Source organism: Mytilus galloprovincialis, chromosome 1 (assembly GCF_965363235.1).
Source record: "Mytilus galloprovincialis chromosome 1, xbMytGall1.hap1.1, whole genome shotgun sequence".
In the NCBI taxonomy this organism is placed as follows: domain Eukaryota; kingdom Metazoa; phylum Mollusca; class Bivalvia; order Mytilida; family Mytilidae; genus Mytilus; species Mytilus galloprovincialis.
This window is the reverse complement of record NC_134838.1, coordinates 71,571,132-71,595,409: the sequence shown is the minus strand read 5'-3', so window position 1 is coordinate 71,595,409 and position 24,278 is coordinate 71,571,132. Positions and strand designations below refer to the sequence as shown.

Here is a 24,278-nt window from a genome sequence, read left to right as displayed (position 1 = left end):
CAACATTTTTAAAAAGTCAATTCCTGTCTTTATACAAACAGTCATTGAAAGAATTCTTGCAAACTCATGAGATTTTTAAGGAAATACATACATGTATGCATTTGGGTTTTGAAAAAAGGGCAGGAGTCATTCTCAAATGACATATAATATACCTGTATTAAAAATGAAAATCTCAAATGTGTATTGAGTATAAAGCTAGGTAATAATTGCATTATATAATTTAACTTAATCTTAATAAACATGATCATGATAATGCAGTACTAACATCAGTTACAAATTCAAACTTATAATAGCATAAGTTGTTCGGTCACACATACATGTATATATAGTTGCTTACTTAATTATGTATGATGATAACATTAAATTTTTTTTTTATTAAAACATGCAGTTCTATAAATCATATGTACTTACAAAATTACATTCTGATATATTATTCCATATTATGGAACCAAAATGCCTCCTTGATCTCTTATATGTGAAATGCATTTCCAAACACAACTAGCATGACCTAGCCGTAATTTCAAATTGTTAGCATCCAGGAAGTGCAAACTAGGCATGCCCAGGCAATATTGTGTAATTCCTGCTTTATAGATTTAAATAATAAAGTGCAAATACATGAAATATGGTCAGTTTTGGTTGACGCGGTATCAAATCACTGAAGTTTTGTTGACGCGTTTAAATTATTTTATTGTATGAGTCAGTTTGAGGTATCAAATCACTGAAATTTTGTTGAGAGACACTATTTTGAATAAAAAGAGGATATGCTGTCAATCTTGATTGATTGGAATAAATATTTGTTGCCATTGTGTTGCGATGTTGCTGTCATTTGTATTATGCAATGCATTCTGATATCAAAATATTGCTGATTCACTATGCAGCTACAGTGGAGATCACTTCTAACCTCTCATTAAAATCTGTCAGGAGAACTGTTCTAAAACAGTACGTAGAACTGTCAGCCTGACACCTTTTAGTCAGTTCTAGCTAGAACTGATTTGGTCAGTTCTACCTAGAACTGATTTGGACAGTTCTACCTAGAACTGATCCTGACAGTTCTACCCTAGAACTGATCCTGACAGTTCTACCCTAGAACTGATCCTGACAGTTCTAGCTAGAACTGACCAGATATTTGGTCAGTTCTACTTCTAGAACAGTTCTACGGTTAGAATTGATTTCTAATTCTACGGCTAGAATTGATTTTTATAAATTCTACGGCCAGAATTGATTTATAAATTCTACGGCTAAAATTGATTTATAAATTCTGCGGCTAAAATTGATTTATAAATTGTACGGCTAGAGTTGATTTATCAGTTTTAAGAACACTTTGCCTTAATATAAAGGGTTTTGTAAAAAAGCGATTTAAATTATATAGAGTTTGCCATTTTGCCGGTTTTATTTCAGATTTATAATCGGCAAGACTTAGGCAGCAACCATTTGATTTTCTGGGGGGAAGGGGCGGAGGGAGGGGGCTCTGGTTTATTAATTTTTTTGGAAAAAACGTTTGTTTCCAGTTTTTGGTGAAAAATTTGTTTGTTTGGACCCTGAGAAAAAAAAATTGTTTGTTTCATCCTCAGCTGCCACTATATGTAATGCTAAAATTGAAAGAAAAAAATTGTTTTCGGTTTGTCGCTCAAAAAATAGATTGTTCTTCGCCGAAGTCGAAAAAAAAGTTTGTACAGAAAAAAAACTATTTTAGGTCTAGAGGGACTGTAATATATACAAGTAACAGGAATTTTGGGGAAAAAATGTAATTGTTCACATCAATTTATAGTCCCAGCATGCAGGGACAGCTAGATCAAGGCTGGGGTCGAACTATATGCTCCCATTCATATGCATTGATGTTAAAAAAAAAAGTGGGGTTCCAACCCCTGGACCCCCTCCGCTTGATCCTCCAATGAGCATGTCCTTGTTTTATTCAAAATATTGAATCATAAAAAAATATCAGTAGTTTTTATACTTCAGACTGAGTCGTGTAATAAAATCTTTTGACTGCATCAACCAAAACTTACCATATTTGCTTTTTATTATGTAAATCTATATAGCTGCACAGCAATTCAGGTATAATTTTAGTTCGAGAGGGACTGTAGTACATGTATATAAATAACTGCAATATTGGAAATCAATGACCACAAATTTTTTTTTCGCATTAATTGAGGGTGCCAGCATTTCCTATTTTATTCAAAATATCGCATCAGAAACAAATATCAGTAGTTTTCATACCTCAGACTGACTCATGTTACAAAATTATTTGTCTGTATCAATCAAAACTGGCCATATTTGACAGCATCAACCAAAACTGACCATAATTAACCACATCAACCAAAACTGACCATATTTGCTCTTTTTTATACAACTCTTATAGTCGCATAGTAAATCTGTAATATTTGTATGTAAGGATGGAGTGTATTATCATTATAATACAAATGATCTATATTATAGGGTTATTGCATGAATATTGGGGAATATTGTTCCGAGTAGAATTTTATATTGCGCGTGCTTATATTTTTATATCAGGATGGATTGTTCAATATAAACATGATAAAGGAAAGCAACATTGGAAAACAAAATTATGCTCACATCAGTTTAAAGTGCCAGCATGTCCTCTTTTTAATCAAAATTTTGAATCGTAAACTAATTTCAGTAGTTTTGATATCTCATGGATATAACAAAACTATTTGTCCGCATCAACCAAAACCATGAAAACTGACCATATTTGACCGCATCAACCAAAACTGACCATATGTGACAGCATCAACCAAAACTGACCATATTTACACTTTATAATGTAAATGTAAATATATATATAGCCGCATAATAAATCACTTATACATGTAGTTACATATCACGATGGATTGTATAATTCAAATGACAGCAATATTGTAACACATTGGCTAAAAAAAAATATCACATCAATTTAGAGTACCAGCAATTTCTGCAAGTCCTCTTTTTATTCAAAATATTGAATTGTAAACAAATTTCAGTAGTTTCGATATACATGTATCAGACTGAGTCATTTTAACAAAATTATTTGACAATATCAACCAAAACTGAACTTATTTACACTTATCATGTAAATATATATGGCCTCATTGTAAACCAATAATATTTCTATGTCAGGACGGATCGGATGATAAAAATGACACCAACTTTGGAACACAATACACCTATATTGCTAATCCTGGCTAACCCAGCCTCTTGAACTTTTGAAGCATACAATAATCACTTTTCCATTGTGGCGTCAGATATTTTGTTTTATGATGTCAATTTTTTACGAGAACCTGTGCGATATCCAGTAATGGCAGACAAATAGCGATAAGGTGTATTTATACCATATCTAAAAATTTAGAGCACCCTTATTTTCTCTCTGTATCCATAATAATGAACCGTCACTAAAGTGACTTTTTAAGTCAGTTAGTTTGTGATGGTTTTTTTTTAAACAAAACTATTTTACGGCATCATCCAACACTCACATGACTGATTCATATACTTTATTTTAAAATAAGAAGTACATGTATGGGAAGTTCTCTTCTTGGAATAGTATACTGTTAATATAATTTGAAGACAAATGGAAGAAGGCAAAGAAAAATGCATGATTTTGTTTGTAGCCGAACGTCCAGTGGCAAATGCTTCATTCATGTTCAGATGAATATATTTTTTCTGAGTTTCAGACTCCATGATATCATTTATAATCGTTATGGATAAGTCTGGCTAAATTGACGAGATGGTGCAAATGGATATAGTCTTTTTACGTTATAATACAACACTTTTATCATTAATATCCCATAATGCATCCAGTATGAACATTTGTCAAAACAGAATCTTAAATTAATGTAAATCCAAGGCAAACAAGGTAAATTACAATTAAAATTCCATGAATTACATTGTAAATGCAGAGATATATTTATGACATGTATGAAGAGACTATTAAAACCGGGGAACGAAGAAACGTAAACAATGATGTTTTCTATGCAATCTTATAAAAATATTTCTTCGATGAGTTGGATAACCTCCTATTCACTTCAATATTTGTACATGTAACGTATGATCAGAAAGAAATATAGAAAATCTGCTATTATATAGCAAAGTAATTGGAAGTGATTTATTTCATCTAAATTCTAAAGTGCCCTTACTGCAGTGACGTCAGTTTAGAACTGTTCTACAGTCCTGACTGATTTAGTCAGTTCTGCTGAGAGTTCTACGGTTAGAACTGATTTGGACAGTTCTACCTAGAACTGATTTAGACAGTTCTACCCTAGAACTGATCCTGACATTTCTACCTAGAACTGATTTAGTCAGTTCTACCTAGAACTGATTCTGACAGTTCTACTTAGAACAGTTCTAGGGTAGAACTGTTCTAGGTAGAACTGTTCTAGGACAGGTTAGATAAGAACAGTTCTATGACAGTTCTCCTGACAGTTCTAATGAGAGGTTAGAAGTGATCTCCACTGTATATATATAGATTTACATAATAAAGTGTAAATATGGTCAGCTTTGGTTGATGCATTGATATAATTTTATTATACAAGTCAGCTTGAGGTATCAAATCACTGAAATTTTGTTGCGAGACACTTTTTTGAATAAAAAGAGAACACACTGGCAATCTAGATTGATTGGAATAAACCTGTTAAGGGGGCTCGCGGGTCTAAATAAAAAAAATAAATATAGGATTTTGCTATATTTTCTATAAACATGATAAACAAACTTTGTCTTATGTTATACTTAATAGAAAAATGAATGTTAATCTCCTTTTGTCTGATGAACTAATAGGAGAAATAGAGGTAAATATCGAAATTGAAAATAACCTAAAATCGATTTTGTTTTGGTGTGATTTTTGTACCATAACATAAAAGTAATAACTAATAGTGTCATAAATATAATTTGTAATGAAAAGACAAATGTTTAATTTTTTGCTGAAATTTTTGTACCCGCGAGCCTCCTTAAAAAAATATGCGCAAATGTAATCAAAAGGTGAGTGCAAACGTAAAACATTTTAATACCCAAATGTGTGCAAACGTAGTGCGCCCAATAAAAGGAAATGTGGTACTATAGTATATGATTGCCAATGAGACCACTCTCCACAAGAGACAAAAGTAAGTCAGCTATTAAAGGCCCCGAGATGAGCATATTATCCTGTCTGAAAAAAATGAATCATTTTTTTATTAATTGTTTAGTCATGATACGAGATCTTAAGTATCTATTTCGTGCTTCTGGAATATTTACTACTGCACAATAAGGGAGGCAACATATAACGTGCAATGGGAAAATCAAACTTATAAGCCGAAAACATACCGACAATGCCAGGCTAAATAACACGAAAAATGCCTGAGTTCTTTGACATTTCAAAATCACCTTATTTTGAGCAAGGACTAAGTCCCTGTTTTTGAGGAACGTCGTGTAACGCAAAGTAGTAGTAGTAGTACCAACATCGTACAATTAAATAGCTGGTGGTATAATTTGATTGTCGATTTCATGTTTGTATACTAAACAATATAGATTAAGCGTTATAATTGCCATGATAAAATAAAATATACTGGGAGTTTTGTCAATGTGTTTACTGTGTTATTCATGGTTTTTCCCCTTTCTTCTTAGGCAGTGTATGCGCGTACCCGCATGCGGGTACGAATAGCGAAATTGGCGTTTGTAGGCTACGCGTACCCACATCCTGTTTTATAATAAAATGCCATCGGATCGGGAATAAAACGTGAAAGATATACAGAATTTGTCCCAATTAGTGAATAAATTGATTAAAACTACTCAGAAATGTTATTAATATTTATATATAGGTAAGTGGAAAGTTTTTATTTCAGTTAATAAATATTCTTAAAATGGAAAAGAAAGATATACATGTGGGGAAGACATTTCATATGTAACATGAATTAGAACAGTCGATTAATTTTATACAATTAAAGTTTAACAGAATACATTTTTTCATATATTCATAAAGACAAAAAATTCCAAACAAATTCGATAGGGAAAAGGCCTAATACAAGGTATGCAAATGTTTGCACCTATCCTAAGTCAGGAATCTGATGTACAGTACATGTAGTTGTCGTATGTTTATGTAATTTATACGTGTTTCTCGTTCCTCTTTTTTTATATATAGATCAGACCGTTGGTTTTCCCGTTTGAATGGTTTTACACTAGTAATTTTGGGGCCCTTTATAGCTTGTTGTTCGATGTGAGCCAAGGCTCCGTGTTGAAGGCCGTACATTGACCTATAATGGTTTACTTTTTTAAATTGTTATTTGGATGGAAAGTTGTCTCATTGGTTCTCACACCACATCTTCCTATATCTATATCGTAGTATTTAGTCGAATTTGCCGTATTTCTGTGATTCATTAGTCAAGTCTGACACTACTAGTCTCAGGTCAAGTTTTTTTTTTATGTCTAATACTTCTAGTTTGCTATTTAAAACGGTTTTTAATATGAAGGATATGCCTACTTTTATTTCATTTCAAATGGATTGTCCTTTCCACTCTTAACTTGGCGTGACTAAAGAGAGGGACAGGACCTTTTTCTGGACGTCGGGATCGTGTGTTTTTAAGCCCGAGATTTCGGGATCATTGATCCTTTCGGGATCCAGGAATACAATTTTTGAATACGGGATAAATTTCTTAAATTGGGAACCTCTGGATTTCTTGTGTTTGGGGAAAGACGGCTTCAAGCCGTCAATCCCCTATGTGGTTGGCCAGAGTGAAACGCCCTCACGTCAATCGTTTTGTTTTGATAGTTTGGAAACCCCCCCAAAAAATTTTTACTGAGATTTATGAGAAGTAGACACAACAATGAATAGATTGAATTTAAACACTTTTTCACACATTTCCCTTTTTTTTTTTCTTGTGAAATTGTCGTATTTTGAGCTCTCCCTTACACTATATACGTTTCTATTATAATCCGGAAAAATCTATATTTCGAAATATTCTAAATACATCCAACCTATTATAATGTAATGACGTCAGTGTTGGAATGCCACACTACGTAGAAGCAGGGATTTTATCCTTTACTGATTATTAAAATCATTCTCAGAATTCGTGCACTAATTTAAAATCGGTATTTGTTTACAATAAACATAATTATGTTTGCTGTAGATGATTCAAACATCAACATGATGATAAGTTTTCTATAATTGTGACATACAATGTAATTTCACACTGTAAAAATGTTATTGAAAAAGCGCACGTGGAATTTTTAAATTTTCATTTATTGTCATAAAGAAATGCAATTTGAAATTACTGTGGTCTCAGACCATTATAAATTAATTACACACTGTTGGACTTTTTATTAAGGTTTTATATCTGTGGAAAAATTATCAGAGCTATACTTTGAGGTTCTACAATATTATGTGTCATTAATTTTACTCTAATTCTACTCACAAGATTATAAATGCTTTACGAATTGACATGCTTTAAAATCGTATTGTCGTATGACGTCAATTTTCATTGAACTAGTACACATTTTTGTTAATTGGGCAATCTGAAGCACGCCTACGCTTTAATGAAGACCTATTTGTGGCTTTGGTCTGTATTCTGCTCGTTCGTCGGGTTGTTCTCTTCTTGACACATCCCCCATTTTCATTCTCAGTTTTATTCAGTGTAAAATAAACCCGAGTGCGATGTTATTATAGCTTTAGCTCCTTAACTTCGTACATATTTATAAACCACTGACTTCCAAATGTTTAGGTTTGAGCGCTTGGGGGTTACTCCAGTAAAACGCTTCGGACGCACAAAAACAGAATGTTATTTCGATTTCTTTACCTTTTAAATCAGTTGAATTCCTTCACAAAAAATAATAAATTTGTAAAAAACAGACAGTTCATAGCTTTAATTTGTGCATGTTATAGTAATGGTTTTCTGGAGAAAAAATTGTGTTATTTATTTTTTAGAGAAAAAACAAATTGTCAGAAAAATTGTTATTTTGACCATTTTTTTGATATTTTTGTATTGGGTTAGATAAATGTTCAGAAATGCGTTGTTTGAAAATAAATAACACTAACGAAGCCTCGAAACTGTGCATTGAAGCTGACATTGAAAGACTTTTTTAAATAGAAAATAATGAAAATATGCCTTCTTTTTATTTGATTTCAGTAAAAAATTAGTATGGATATTTGATATGTGTTGAAAAGTATTAACTTTAAAACATTAATGTACGTGCTCCTAAAATATGTAAGTGTTTGATTTAAATAGATTATTTCATGCAACTAAAACTTACATTCTTCCAAGTTATAAATTAAAATGTTTGTCATATGGGCAACATCTGGCAGTTGTAGACCCCACCATGCGTATGTTTGTCCTGAAGCTGAAATATAACATCCGTCAGCCCTTTTATTAGTTGCAGGTCCTTCTATTGCCAGGTGTGCACTATATCCTGGATGAGTTGTTCGTTGTACTACCTGTCCATGTGGTGTAAGATTTACTGTAAAAACAAGTAGTTCTAAATGTTATAATGCAGAGGGTTTTTTCACGTATGTCTATCAGGATTATGCACATATATATAAATTTTAATTGCTAGAGCTTGTCATTCGTCATATGCGACTGTTCTTTTATATAAGATAGAAATGCTTCATACATATTTTGCGCTGCTGTTCATCATCATAAATATTTCTTATTCCATAAATACAATATATAGATATAGGAAGATGTGGTGTGAGTGCCAAGGATACAACTCTCCATCCACATAACAATTTATAAAAGTTAACCATTACAGGTCAATGCACGGCCTTCAACACGTAGCCTTGGCTCACATCGAACAAAAAGCTATAAAGGGCCCCAAAATTAATTGTGTAAAACCATTCATACGGGAAAACCAACGGTCTAATATATAGATATGAAAATGAACTCTGGTTACGTATGACATCAAACATCAAATACATTATTGTACTTTTAAAATGATCTTTCTTGAAAATGTGATTCAAATATGTCGATACCTAATGCAAAACAGGACACAACATGAATGAACGTCACGTGAATGGATTCACATGTATACACATTACTAGGCTAAGTATCAAAGAACAAGATGTATATCTAAAACGACAAGAACAATTATTTACACCAACAGGGAAGTTTCCAAACCAAACATTTTATTGCATTTTATTTACCCCAACTGGTGGAAATTTTACCTACAAAATGGTTTAATACAGAAAACGCAACTAAATGCTTTTACCGTAAACACTGATCATTTATTGACCAACAAATATTATTGCGTTAGTTTCGCAATAATCTCAAAAATATACATTGACTCGACTAGTTTATTATGAATGAATTAGTAAAGTTGGGTAAGTTTTTGTAAACGATTGGAGAAAATAAGACACACACATGGATTAGCGGTGAGCTAACGGTCATGTCGTGTACACTATTCAAAATTTCAGCAGATCTGAAATATTTTGTGAATGTTCTTTTTGAAACCAACAGTGAAATATATAGAATTTAATACATGGCCTTTTCCATATTAGCCCGAGACGGAGTCGAGGTGCTGATATGGGTCGAGAGATGATACCCAGGCTGCTATGGAAAAAGCCATGTATTACTCGCTTTATCATATACTTCCGACAATAATTTTATGTGAGGCAAATAAACAAATGCAATAACTAAAACAGTCAAAAACTTTATAAAGAAGTTAAATTATGAATCAAATATACTATAATTGTCCAACAACAGCATCACTACCTCCATATATATTTATAGGTAACATTTCCTATAGAGGCATTTTGAAAAATTGAAAATTTGGACGAGTTTTATGATCATTATTATATGTTTGTTGTACTATAAAATGATTCATAATTGTCAATGGCATTTGTCAGCAAGTACTAAACTATCGTAAATTAAGACGTCGTCATAAAAATGTCTGACGTCACAATGGAAAAGTAAACAACCGATACCGGAAACACCGAAAGTAACTTGCACGAGAGGCACTATATTATGGGTTTTGTGCACAGGCATTCGTCTCAACTCGGCCGATTCCGTACCCTCAGAAGAAGAGTAGCGGATTTTACCGAGGATTGCCGAATGGTGCACAAGATGCACCTGATATGGGTTATCAGCCCGGGTGGGAAATTATGGCTTTCGTACTTCCGCTCATTACACATATGAAAAAGCTATCATATCACTGCTAAGTATATGATAAAAATTTATATGCATCAAAATATTCACAGGAAAAATATGCATATGATGAGGGTCCTATGTGTGAACACGATGATATGTAAGTACTTACGTTTAAAGTTTACATCCAAGCGAACTATTAGTCTGACGGGCGCCAATTTTACGCGAAATTGATCACGACGAAGATGTGTTTCGCAACCGTGAATATTGTTTACAATTACAAAGAACTCATTAATTTGTGATATGTTGAACTCTTGTGTCTTGAATGTAAAACTCTAGTTCCCTCAATAAAGGTTATAATGATAAATCTAAAAACTTAAGCAATTTCAATTCTTCTACATTGTAGTTGGAGAATTGCATTTTTTTCATTATAGAAGGTAAGACCTGAAAGGCACAGCTAATTTATTTAACCCATCTAATTTGATAGCTTGTAAAGAATCTTGCCCAATTTTATGTATTTAGGGAAGGAAAACATGAATAGAATAACAATACTTACTTTGTGCTGCTACTGTGACAAAACAAGTTAAGAATAGCACCAGCTTTAAAATCATCTGAAATAGATTTTTTTTATCATAATTCATATTATTACTAATGAAATTTTAAAGTTTGGAAAAAAACACGCTGTTGGAATAAAATTTCATTTTTTTTATAACAATGACTTTATAAATTTTATATCACCAGGAATGACTCATCAACTACTTCTAACAGAAGTAACATGGCGAGTATCGCATGCGTCACGCGGGTTTTTGTTTGTTTATTTTTGGGTTTTTTTGTGGGGTTTGTGTCACTCATCTGTATTGTTGCTGTTTAAGAGTAGTGTTGACTGTAATTTGTCTAGTCTACCTGTATTTATTGTTGTTTGTTTTCTTGGCCATGAGAATGTTTGTGCTAAACATGAGATAATTTAATTTGAATCATGTCATCCTATAGCATATATATATATGGAGAGCCGTTCTGGTTATAATTCATTGTGTTACATTTACCCTAGAAGTACGAGTACATGTAATAGGTCTTTCACGTATCCTAGAGGTATACTTAACACTTTGTCCACGTACCCAAGAGGTAAACGTAACAGTTTGTTCACATTCATAGAGGTGTGCGAAACAATTTGTTCAGGACCCTAGCTTGAGGTACACGTAACTGTTTGTTCGCGTACCAACTGTTTGTTTGTGCAGCTAATCGCAACAGAAAACCTGTTATCCCTTTCCCTGGATAATGTATTATATGTGTCAATATAATTTAATTATCCCCCAACATCAAACTACTTGCAACAGAAGAATAAATGTTTTGTTTAAGGAAATTAATAAGTATCTTCCAGAGAACAATTCCCATGAACAATTGCAAATACTGTGGATTCATTATTATTCGTTGAAACAATTTTAGTGGATTTCGCGGAAACAGCTTAACCATGAATTTAAATGCTCAACAAAAAACATATTGTAACGTGTTCGCAAACCGGTGAGAACCTTTCTAACCAACCAAACCAACCACCAGACCAGACAGACACCAACAACGAACCAAAAGAATTTAACAGGAAATATGAAGGCTCAGAATACATGAAATAATTACTAATGCTGCTACTGAATACTGCATATCACACAAATATAGTTTCTAGGTCAGCTCCTTTTTATGTGTGTGTGTGTGTGAGACGGATTGTACTTTTATATGATCCGCCTTTACGTTGATGCTCTGAATGCAAACACAAAATCGTTTCAAGTGTATAATAACTTTTATTCACCAGACATTATATTTAAAACAACTGGAACGCGGATTAACAGAAATAAATATCTTAAAACAACAATCAACAATTAACAATAGTCCGTATAGATTAGACGGACATAAGATAATACTCTAAAATAGCTAGACTACACCAAAAATCAACATTCAGGAAACACAGATTATATCAGCAACTCTCCATATAAATACATGTAAAATACTACACAAATAAATAAATCTCAATTTCCGTAACCCTCTTTGTATATCATGAAAATATATTAACAGCAACACTGAGTATTTAAAACAGACGGATACTTTTGCCGACTTTACGCACCTTTCTCCTATTCAAAGTTGAAAGTCATTATCAAACTTTATTCTCAAAATTTATAATATTTAGAAAACAAGAAAACTATTAAATTTCTGCCTCCGTTAAAAACTGGAAACCGGAACAATTAAATGAACTGCATAAATAATTATATTGCATATATATTGCAACATTCTGGAACTTAAACTGCTGCTTGAGAAAAACTGTACCTTGAAATTTATGAGACACGTAAATAAAGCTGCTAGCCGGCGGTAGGGACAAGCTGGAACTGACGTAAAATACTATCAATCTTACGCTAGTGTTGTTGTTTCGCGTGGGAGAAATTCCAAATATGGATGAAATCAATGACCTAATAAGGAAACTTCCTTATAAGGTTCATATCTTTGCACTAAACGTCTGATCAAATGACGTAATAACAGCCCAATTACTGTGAAAAGATGCGCAACGTCGGTGCAAAAATAGTTCATAAGAACTTATTACAATAATCAGAATAAAACTCTCTTCTACATAAACCTTACATAAAATACTCTAACATTTATCTCTATTTTGAAAAACATACAAAAATATAACTACAGCATGTTCAGGACAGTGTACAAATTATACGATTTCTATTGTCACTCTATTTATAATAATACTCGTGACTTCCGATAAAAGCGAAAGTGAAAGTAACGTACAAATAATCAAAAGCTGCCGGTAAGAAAACACACGTTTTCTATCATTCTGGAACATACAATATTAAAAAGATTAAACAATATATAGGTAATAAGGAAATAAAATACACACATTTACTGCTTTAATGAAATAATACAAGATACGGTTGTAAGAAATATAGACAAAACTATGTAGACAATATCAATAAAAATTTAGGCACTGCTATCTGTCAAAAACGTCACATTACCCCCTCCTTACAAAAAGAGGTCGCCCCGACCGCGGGTTATACACAACCAAATACGGTAACTGGCAACTATCGCTACCTGATTCCACATAGATAATATACATACACATAGTAACTAACATTATGATTATAGCAATAAATAGAATATACAACATCACTATTTGAACTTTAAAGTTGTAATGGTTTCCAATATAAATTATATCCACACATTTACCCGTAGTAATTTTAACAACCCATATACATGAAAACTACAATTTTCTTTATTATTCCCTCCCCTGTTTTAAATTTAGTTATTAAATTCCGAACAATAAATATAATAAGCATACATTAAGTCCATAGTGGTTTCATGATAACATATCACTACTAGAGAGTCCACTAAATATCTTCTTCGTTGTCATCAGGATTATCTATGTAGACGAGATCTTGAAATTAAAGTTCTTGTGACTAGCATACATACATACAAGTACTAGTATACAAATCAAAGATAATATGTACATATCTTATAAGAAATAAACATTTGAATTTTAAATTCTTAACTTCTATTTTAAAAATACAATTTATAAAAACGTACCACCTATCGTTATCTTACCAAAAGTTACTAGATAATTGTAAGCTTTGCCTACAACCAACACCAATCTTGCAAGTACTGGTGAGCAAGATACTGACTACACAGGAGACATATCAGGAACAAAACAGGATACAGTCAGCACGAGAGACATGCCAGGAACTGAACAGGATACATACATGACAGGAACAAAACAGGATACAGTTGACACGAGAGACATGCCAGGAACTGAACAGGATACATACATGACAGGAACAAAACAGGATACAGTTGACACGAGAGACACATGACAGGAACTAAACAGGATACATACATGACAGGAGCATAACAGGATACAGTCGACATGGGTGACATGACTATAACTGGACAGGATACATACATGACAGGAACAAAACAGGATACAGTTGACACGAGAGACATGCCAGGAACTAGACAGGATACATACATGACAGGAACAAAACAGGATACAGTCGACATGACAGGAGCATAACAGTCGACACGGGAGACACATGACAAGAACTAAACAGGATACAGTCGACACGAGAGACATGACAGGAACATGATAGGATACAGACGGAACATCGGCAAACCCACCCATTTTGTTTATTTCACCTTCATGAGAGCAAACAGAACCTACATACTCGTACACAGCTGCAATCATATTGTTTTCTGTAAAATTTGCTTACTTATATATCAATAAGTCTCAGAGGAACAAAACCCTTTTTCGATTTAGCTATAGTACGAGCTACCAGTAGACCTTTTTCTATGAGAACAAGACAATCATTAAATGAATCCGTCTCTTAAAGAGATCTAATTACGATTTCAGAATCCGCTGGAACAAAAACCTTTTCAGCAACTCCGATTCTGCAAACCTACTGCTCTGCACTTTCGCTATTATATTTAATTGACTTGCTTCCGACACGTAATATTTTTCTTTCCAAGTCTATACTACATTTATGCTAGGACAACATAATATAAAAATCAAACCTTAATATTACTTGTGACTTAATATCAGCCACAGTCATCTCATGTTTTATAATTTAAAACCGATATTAAAAAATAAATCCAGCCTTTCCCAGGAGGCGTACAATAGTTACCACTGGCCATTTTCAACCAATTTGTAAATTCAGGTCTATCTGTCCTAGGAATCTGATGAAATTTCCAAGAGTTTAAAACAATAATAGTAGAACCTGTATCGATCACACAAGTAGAAGGAATACTTGCCGCCCGACCATATAAAAATATAAAGTATTATAAAATTTATTACATTTCTTTTTTTTTTTAATGAGGAGGAGGTGCACAATTCGGCATTGATGTAAATTTCACTGCCACCAGCTTACAAAATCTGGTACCTGCCCCGTAGCCCCGCCGGCCCCTGCAGAAGCACGGTCGAAGTCTCACCCCTTTGATGTACAGGCCCAAGTACTCTCCCGGGTTACTGGAACCCCTCTGTGGACCCCTCAGCAGCATTAGCGCAACCCTGATCTAAGTAGGGTCCAAAGATCAGTATTACTAATCTGGTGTAGCCCCTTGTTGCCCTATGCCGCCAGTGCGCGATAACTCCGCCCCTGCACCTGCCTATGCTGTGAAGGCGGATATAGAATATCCACAGAGTCCGAACCATCTAGCTCTACTCTAAACTCCTCGCTCAATTTCTCAAACTGCTCAAGTAATTCTGCATATTTCCCCTTAATTTCTCACCGCCATCTCCCTTATCTGCCCCCCTCTAATCTCATGAGAGGGGTTGAGTTCCAGTCGTCCCTACCACCAGCACCGGTAAAACTTTAAAGCCGCTGAAGTGTTCTGTCTGTCATCTCTCTACTGATATACCACTGCCCTCTCACCAATTTGTTACACAAAAAAAAAGAAAAAAAAACAATATTTTTAGAAAGGATCTTTCGATTCTACTTTGAAACTGTAGAATCCTGTCGACGACGCCAAATGTAACGTGTTCGCAAACCGGTGAGAACCTTTCTAACCAACCAAACCAACCACCAGACCAGACAGACACCAACAACGAACCAAAAGAATTTAACAGGAAATATGAAGGCTCAGAATACATGAAATAATTACTAATACTGCTACTGAATACTGCATATCACACAAATATAGTTTCTAGGTCAGAGCAGTCTCCTTTTTATGTGTGTGTGTGTGTGTGAGACGGATTGTACTTTTATATGATCCGCCTTTACGTTGATGCTCTGAATGCAAACACAAAATCGTTTCAAGTGTATAATAACTTTTATTCACCAGACATTATATTCAAAACAACTGGAACGCGGATTAACAGAAATAAATATCTTAAAACAACAATCAACAATTAACAATAGTCCGTATAGATTAGACGGACATAAGATAATACTCTAAAATAGCTAGACTACACCAAAAATCAACATTCAGGAAACACAGATTATATCAGCAACTCTCCATATAAATACATGTAAAATACTACACAAATAAATCAATCTCAATTTCCGTAACCCTCTTTGTATATCATGAAAATATATTAACAGCAACACTGAGTATTTAAAACAGACGGATACGTTTGCCGACTTTACGCACCTTTCTCCTATTCAAAGTTGAAATTCATTATCAAACTTTATTCTCAAAATTTATAATATTTAGAAAACAAGAAAACTATTAAATTTCTGCCTCCGTTAAAAACTGGAAACCGGAACAATTAAATGAACTGCATAAATAATTATATTGCATATATATTGCAACATTCTGGAACTTAAACTGCTGCTTTAGAAAAACTGTACCTTGAAATTTATGAGACACGTAAATAAAGCTGCTAGCCGGCGGTAGGGACAAGCTGGAACTGACGTAAAATACTATCAATCTTACGCTAGTGTTGTTGTTTCGCGTGGGAGAAATTCCAAATATGGATGAAATCAATGACCTAATAAGGAAACTTCCTTATAAGGTTCATATCTTTGCACTAAACGGCTTATCAAATGACGTCATAAAAGCCCAATTACTGTGAAAAGATGCGCAACGTCGGTGCAAAAATAGTTCATAAGAACTTATTACAATAATCAGAATAAAACTCTCTTCTACATAAACCTTACATAAAATGTCGCATTGGCAATCATACAACGTGATTTTTATTTTTATATGACAATCCAATTGCACAAACTATCTGTCTTGTATTATATATATATATATGTATATAATATATAACGTGAGGATACCCAATATTGCACATATTTTGACAGTTTTTGTTTAACCTAGTACGTTTATTTATGCTTCAGACAAAAGTTTTCATTATGTGTTTATTTTGTAGATGTATCATTGTTTACTATCTTGTTTCACCAATTTAATTTTGAATCCATATGTAATCATAGAATAAACAGCTGCGCCATGAGCGCATGATACGCCCTACGTCTTGTGTGGAAGTTTTATGCAATAATCATAAATAGTTTCAGAGAAAGTTTTAAGCAATAACCATATATTGTTTTTGAGACACGGCGGGACAAGTGAAACCCCTAACCCTGTTTTTTTCTCTTTTTTTTTTACTAAAAACTAAATATCACTAAAATAAAATTTTGAATCAAAACCAAAAAGTATACAGATCTTTAGATTAATATAACAAAGAAGTGTGTAAAGTTTTAAGCAATAATCATAAATTATTTTTGAGATACGGCGCGACATGTAAAAAAACCCTCCCCTGTTTAACAAAATACTCAATAACTCCAAAATAAAGTTTTGAATCATCACCAAAAAGTATACAGATCTTTAGATTAATATAACAAAGAAGTGTGTAAAGTTTTAAGCAATAATTATAAATTGTTTTTGAGATATGGCACAACATGTAAAAAAAACCTCCCCCTTTTTTACAAAATACTCAATAACTCAAAAATGAAATTTTGAATCATCACAAAAAAAGTATACAGATCTTCAGATTAATATAACAAAGACATGTGTAAAGTTTTAAGCAATAATCATAAATCGTTTTTGAGATATGGTGCGACATGTAAAATACCCCTCCCCCTTTTTTACAAAATACTCAATAACTCAAAAATAAAATTTTGAATCATCACCAAAAAGTATACAGATATTAAGATTAATATAACTAAAAGTGTTTAAAGTTTTAAGCCATAATCAAGAATCGTTTTTGAGATACGGCGCGACATGTGAAAAAAAAAACACCCCTGTTTTAGTTACAAAGTGCCGTAACTCAAAAAGTTTTAATCTTATTTTCACCAAAAAGCATACAGATCATTTGACCATCATAAGAAACAACTATATTAAGTTTAATGGGATAAGTCGTTCTCAAGTTACGTTGCGACATGTTTACGCCGGACAGACAGACAGACAGACGGACGGACAACGGACGGACGGACGGACGGACGGACGGACGGACGGATGGATGGACGGACACCGGACATTTGTATACCATAATACGTCCCGTTAAAATTTTGACGGGCGTATAAAAATTGGTCTGAACTGACTTCCAAACCATCAATGATTTTGTAATGAGGAGTACCCAAATTGCATTCATGCTTAAATTCGCATCGTCGAAAGTCGAATAACAGAGCTTTTTGTTAAATTTCTTCAAATATTGTGATCAATTGGATATTAGTCCTTGCTTACTCTTCGTTTTTTTTTAAGAAATGGATACCTGGAACATATTGTATTTGCTAATTTTAAAAAGATGACGTTTTGATCACCTCGCATGGAGACGTTTCCGTACATTTTGCTTTTTCAGTAAATACTGTGAACGTTTTGTGTATATCTAAATATGTTTACCTATGTTGAAAGACGTTCATAGTATCAAATCATAAAAATACAAATTGTTTAGGCTCTAGGCCGCTGCTATTTTTGCTAAAAGGCGCAATTTGTGTACCGTGACGTTACAAGTCTAAATTGAAAACTACGTTCAAAACTATGATTGCGTTGGATAAAAACCGCAATTTTTATACGTGTGCATGTAAAACAAATTTCGTCGTAGAAGAGTCTAAATACAACACAAACAACATAAATCAGGCTGTTAGTTTTCTCACTTGAATTGTTTAACATAGGTCATTTCGGGGCCTTTTAAAAGCTGACTATGCATTATGGGTTTTGCTCATTGTTGAAGGCCAAATAGTGACCTATAGTTGGTAATTTTTATTTTATTTAGTCTTGCGGAGTGCTAATTGGCAATCATAGGTCACCACATCTTCTTATTTTTCATTGAATGATACATTGGTTGATTGTTTGGTGCTTAAAATCCAGTGGAAAATATTATATGCATTTTCAAAGTTTTAACAAATTAACAATAGATACAATAGCTAAGTCTTGTAATAGAGTCCGCCAAGAAGGAAGGTCGGGAACATTTTGAGTGCCACTTGTTAATGAATGTATAATGGAAAGGGCTGGAAGTTTTGCTTTGAAACAGCTTATCTACGGATCCCACAAATACGTGTTGCAAATGTTTTTTTTTACGTGTAGAGTGCGTAACACCCTCTCTATACGAGACATTGGATGAACATGTAACGTCCTCATTCCGATTGGACGTAGCTGCGTATTTGTAAATCCTGCACAGCCAACGGTCACCCAACTTTGGCAAAGGATTGACTGCCGGTTTAAAAGAAGTCCTAAGTGACCATATTTCTATATCCCAGTCACCCTTTGGTGCTTTAATTTTGACAGCCTTTAATTCGTTTGTCGAATATATAATACATTAAAATTTGTAGTACAAATCCATTTCATATTTATCATTAAGTATTATTGATATTTTTTTTATTTATTAATTAACTGTCGATGCATATGACATGTTAATGAGATTTTAAAAGGAATATATGTACCTGTCGAACTAACATTAAACATTTAAAATTTTAGTACTAGTTACTGTTTTATGCCTTTGCTTGTTTTTCAACGAAAAATAAATAGTTTAGATAACAGCTAGTATGTAGGATTTCTTTTTTATGTACATGAGTCATTTAATCTAAACAAGGATTTGTATAGTCTTACTATACAAATCCTTGATCTAAATTGAAAATTGATATGAAATTAACATAAAGATATTATTGTTTGTGATAGCTGATCATAAAAAGTGAAAACGTACCTTGTTTTCTATCAAACTAACATTACAGTGCTTTCAATCTTAACAGGAAGTTTATGACATACTATTTGTGAAATGTACCCGGCGTTTTGAATATTTAATGTTAACAAATATAAGTAGGTAAAGCTTGACCAATCATGCATTCATGCAATTCAATTTATTGATCGAACGGAAGATGGATTCAAAAGTTTACGCTAAGCTTAACGTAAATTATTACTGTGATTTAATATAGCATAATATCGATGTTTAAATAATTCAACCTGTAAAGGCTGGTCTTAGTAATACAAGTTACCAAATACACTTAAGAAATCTTCAATTTTAGTATTAGGTTTTGATTTTGAAATATCTCTGAAGAGACATTGATGTCGATATACGTGTCCAATGAAGTACAAGTAGCACCGTTAATATTATTAAACATATTCTATCTATTATATAACACAATTTTGTTTTGAAGTAAAATATCAAAAAGAAGAATGTGTCCATAGTACACGGTCCGCACTATCATTTTCTATGTTTAGTGGACCGTAAAAATGGGGTAAAAACTCTAATTTGGCATTGCAATTATAAAGCTCATATCATAGAGAACACGTGTCCTAAGTTTCAAATATATATTGGACTTCAACTTCATTAAAAACTACCTGGACCTGAAGCGGGACCGACAGACGGACGGACGAACGAACAGCCGAACGGACAAACACACCAGAAAACATAATATCCATAAATGAGGCATAATAAAATGGGCATAACAAGTTTTGATAGCATTAGCCAATCCCCCAAAAATATACTTACTTTCATTCACTAAAGAACAAAATCATTATGTCTGTTGATGTACTCGAGGTTAAGCGTTATATTAATGTATTATAGATTTCATCAATGGTTAACTTCATACATGTTCACGTTTAACATTTGTGTCCACATCTGTACCTCTAAATATGTAATTATATATGTTTTATCTTTCTCTCTGTTGTTGTTAGTTGTCTCCCATTTAGCCCCTTATTTTGTTGTTTTTGTTGTTGTATGATTTATTGTAGTCGAAGTCGTAGGCGTAGTCGTAATAGTTCTGGTGGATAGTTGTCTAATTGGCATTCATACCACATGTCCATATTTTTATCGATTGCCAACAAAAAGGTAAAAACTGTGAAACTGACATAATGCTTTATATTTTTATTGACATCATGTGTTTAGTTTGGTGAACGTGGTTCTGAACATACACTTGGCAATCTTTTGGAACCATTTTTCCATAACTACATGAACAATGACTATTGTAAACCAGACTTCATTATGTATGTGCCTGTCCCAAGTCAGGAGCACTTGCTCAGTGGTTGTCTTTTGTTGCTTTTCGTTCAATATCACGTACAAAATCAGGCCGTTAGTTTTCTCGTTTGAATTGTGTTATTTTGGGACCTTTTTATAGCTGACTATGTAATATGGTTTTTACTCATTGTCGAAGACCATATGGGAACCTATAGTTGTTAATTTATCCCCCTTTTTAACACATAAATTTCCTAACTATTTTATTTTAAGATAAACGAATTTGTACTAAAGAATTTGATCAGTGGTGTGTAACTTGACTCATATATATCTAGTGAGGCGAAGAACCTGGTGTGGGTAAGGAGTGGGGGTAAATGGAATAACCTCAGTTTAAATTAGCATTTACAAGTGACAAATATTTCGTGTTTGCTGGACAAAATCTGCGAGACGTTACTTCCAATTTGGCGTCGGTAGACGAAATAATTACGATTAACATACTTGGATAGAATTGCTACGGATGATTCCAACAATTATTAAAGCAGACATGTTATACACCTTTGTGTAGATAAATCAATTTAGATTTGCGACATAACAAGTTTTAGTGGGGATGACAACCGAGAAATCGGCATATAGCGGAATTTCGCGACCGACTGATATTTTTCAAAAATGAGAGTTAAGTACCTTGTGTTATATTAAAGTATATAGGGACAAGTGCCTGTGTTCATGTGACATTTATTAACGTCGCCTCGGAGACGTTATTAAGAATTGAACGATGGACAGTCTGCGGGCTGAATGTTTTCTTACTACCTGATTTGAAGATATCACTGAGACATGAATAATTAAAGTTTGTTAATTTGTTGGGACAATCCAAACATAGTAAATGTCTTTCAATCCCATAAAGTATCGGATTTGTACTCCCTATTTTAGCAATTAGATTTTGCCTGGCTATCAATCGTGCATATTGATACACAGGTAACTTTTATTTATAAATAGCCGAATCCACTGGAGTTTTGTTAACACACACATGATTGAACACATGCAAGCCGGTCGCTCACTGTTTATACATCTTATACACGAAAAACATAAGAAAACTTGAAGGAAATCATGGTTATGATGTTTCATGATGAGAGAACAAATTGTTTGACAAATATGTTAACATGTTCATCCATGATTTTAAGGATTACAATGTAGTACGATAAGGACCTGATTTGACACATACCATTACACGATATACTGCTTCATAACGTGTGTGGTAAAAGGTGATTGATATGCAAGGCTATTCTGATTACATTAATCTACATAGCGAGAACACTTCCCACTTTCATCAGCTAAGAGACGACTAGCCTTTTCGAAAAGCTATTACTTGTGAACATCTTTACGTTAACACTTATTTTACGTGCACTTGATCGCTTCCCTGCTTTGAAATGACCATTAATGCATGGATTTACGGCTCGGTTGGAATCAAAGTTGATTGCTAAGATAAGAACGTAGCTCTGTATCTAAAATGTATCTATTTCAATCATATGATTCGCTGATGCCTTTTGCTATTAAAAGGTCTTCTTAAGCAACACTCCTTTCTGAGACCACAGATTTATCAGGTCCATCCGTTCATATTAAACAAACTGATAATCAAATGCAAGAGCAAATCAAATATATCGACATCGATTTTTAACTTTCAAGCGAACTTGAAAGTAATGAGTCTTGGAAGATCTTTTTTTTTTAAATGTGCTTATTACAGGTATAAAGTTACATGATCTGCATTCTGATAATATATTACACAGTCTTTTGATATTTAAGGAATCAAACCTTTCAACAGACTTATTCAGAAAGGATATGGTTACGAGGTCAGGTCATGAAGGATTGCATATGTTGAAATTAATATTGATTGACTCATAGCTAGGGTCTTTGCATTTGACCTAAACACTTATTTTAAAACCAGTTGTTGGCATGATGGGGGTTATGTTCTTTTCATATATTTTATATATGGGATGATACTAAATCCCTAAAGGGAGAAATTACACTTGATTTTCATATGATGAAGACATCATCTTTCAATCATTTTAATTGAGGCCTGGAGCTGACATGTCTAGTAGTCCTTTGTTAATTTATGTATCATTGTCATTTTGCTTAGTTTCTTTTGTTACCTATTCTGACATCGGACACGGACTTCTTTTAAGCTGAAGTTTACTGTGCGTATATATATTACTATGTGTTTCTTTATTAACATTGGCTAGAGGTATAGGACCGGGGGCGGGGGTAGGATTGAAATTTCAGAAAACAATGTCTCATTGGCACTCATACCTCATCTTCCTATGTCTATTAACCCCGCTGCATATTTGCGCATGTCCCAAGTCAGTAGCTTCTTGCCTTTGTTAGTCCTGTATGTTGTTTTTTTTAATTTACCTACATTTATATGTTTTGGAGTTTAGTGTGACGTGCATTTACACTGAACTATATCTAGTACACAATTTTATTTAGGGGCCAGCTGAGGACCACCTCCTGGTGCGGGATTTTCTCGCTGCGTTAAAGATCCATTGATGGCCTTCGCCTGTTGTCTGCTCTTTGGTCGGGTTGTTGTCTCTTAGACATATTCCCCTTTTTCATTCTCAATTTTATTCATAAGTCGAAAACAAACTGAAAATGCCTAGTCAAAAAACAAACAATCACGAAAAGACAACCAACAGCACACAGAACACATAAACGCATATCAAACTGAATACTGATCAACATAAACGCATATCAAACTGAAGACTGAGCAACATAAACGCATATCAAACTGAAGACTGAGTAACATAAACGCATATCAAACTGAAGACTGAGCAACATAAACGCATATCAAACTGAAGACTGAGTAACATAAACGCATATCAAACTGAAGACTGAGTAACATAAACGCATATCAAACTGAAGACTGAGCAACATGAACCCTACAAAAAAAAGCCAAGGTGATCGAAGTTGCAACGGAAGGGTAAGCAGAATCCTGCTGCACATTCGACGTGTTACTCCTATAAAATACATTGCACGTTCATAATTTATACCAATAGACCAGGTATCACAAGCGTATGATGGCGGTTTCGTACATGACTTTTATCTAAATCTCAGACATCACTAAGTTAATAGTAAACAAGAACTATCTTTAAAAAAGATATCCGACGTATTTAAATTTGATTATATGTTTAAAACTATCATTTCGATAACCTTCAGAAGCACAAAGATACCATTTAAATAACGTTAACTTTTCTCTGTTTGTGTTCAGTATTCTCAGTCCTCGTATCTTTCTTTTTACATTCACCAAAACCCCGCGGAAATCTCACATGCGTAGGTGCGTTTTAAAAGTCATGTACGTTCGTACAACAAAGTTTACATTAACAATTATATAATTGTCC

General features: G+C 33.5%; 1 protein-coding gene across 1 annotated transcript in view; it reads right to left on the bottom strand.

Moving 5' to 3' along the window:
* LOC143044155 (uncharacterized) overlaps positions 1–19,712 on the bottom strand; it is a 64,188-nt gene extending 44,476 nt beyond the window's left edge. Inside the window, exons 1-3 of the mRNA XM_076216087.1 lie at positions 19,645–19,712; positions 10,588–10,642; positions 8,206–8,409 (exon numbers count right to left, since the gene is read on the bottom strand). Of these exons, the coding sequence (XP_076072202.1) occupies positions 8,206–8,409; positions 10,588–10,642 (259 nt within the window). The 5' untranslated portion in view covers positions 19,645–19,712. The remainder of the gene's footprint in view (positions 1–8,205; positions 8,410–10,587; positions 10,643–19,644) is intronic.
* Between the last annotated feature and the right edge of the window lie 4,566 nt (positions 19,713–24,278).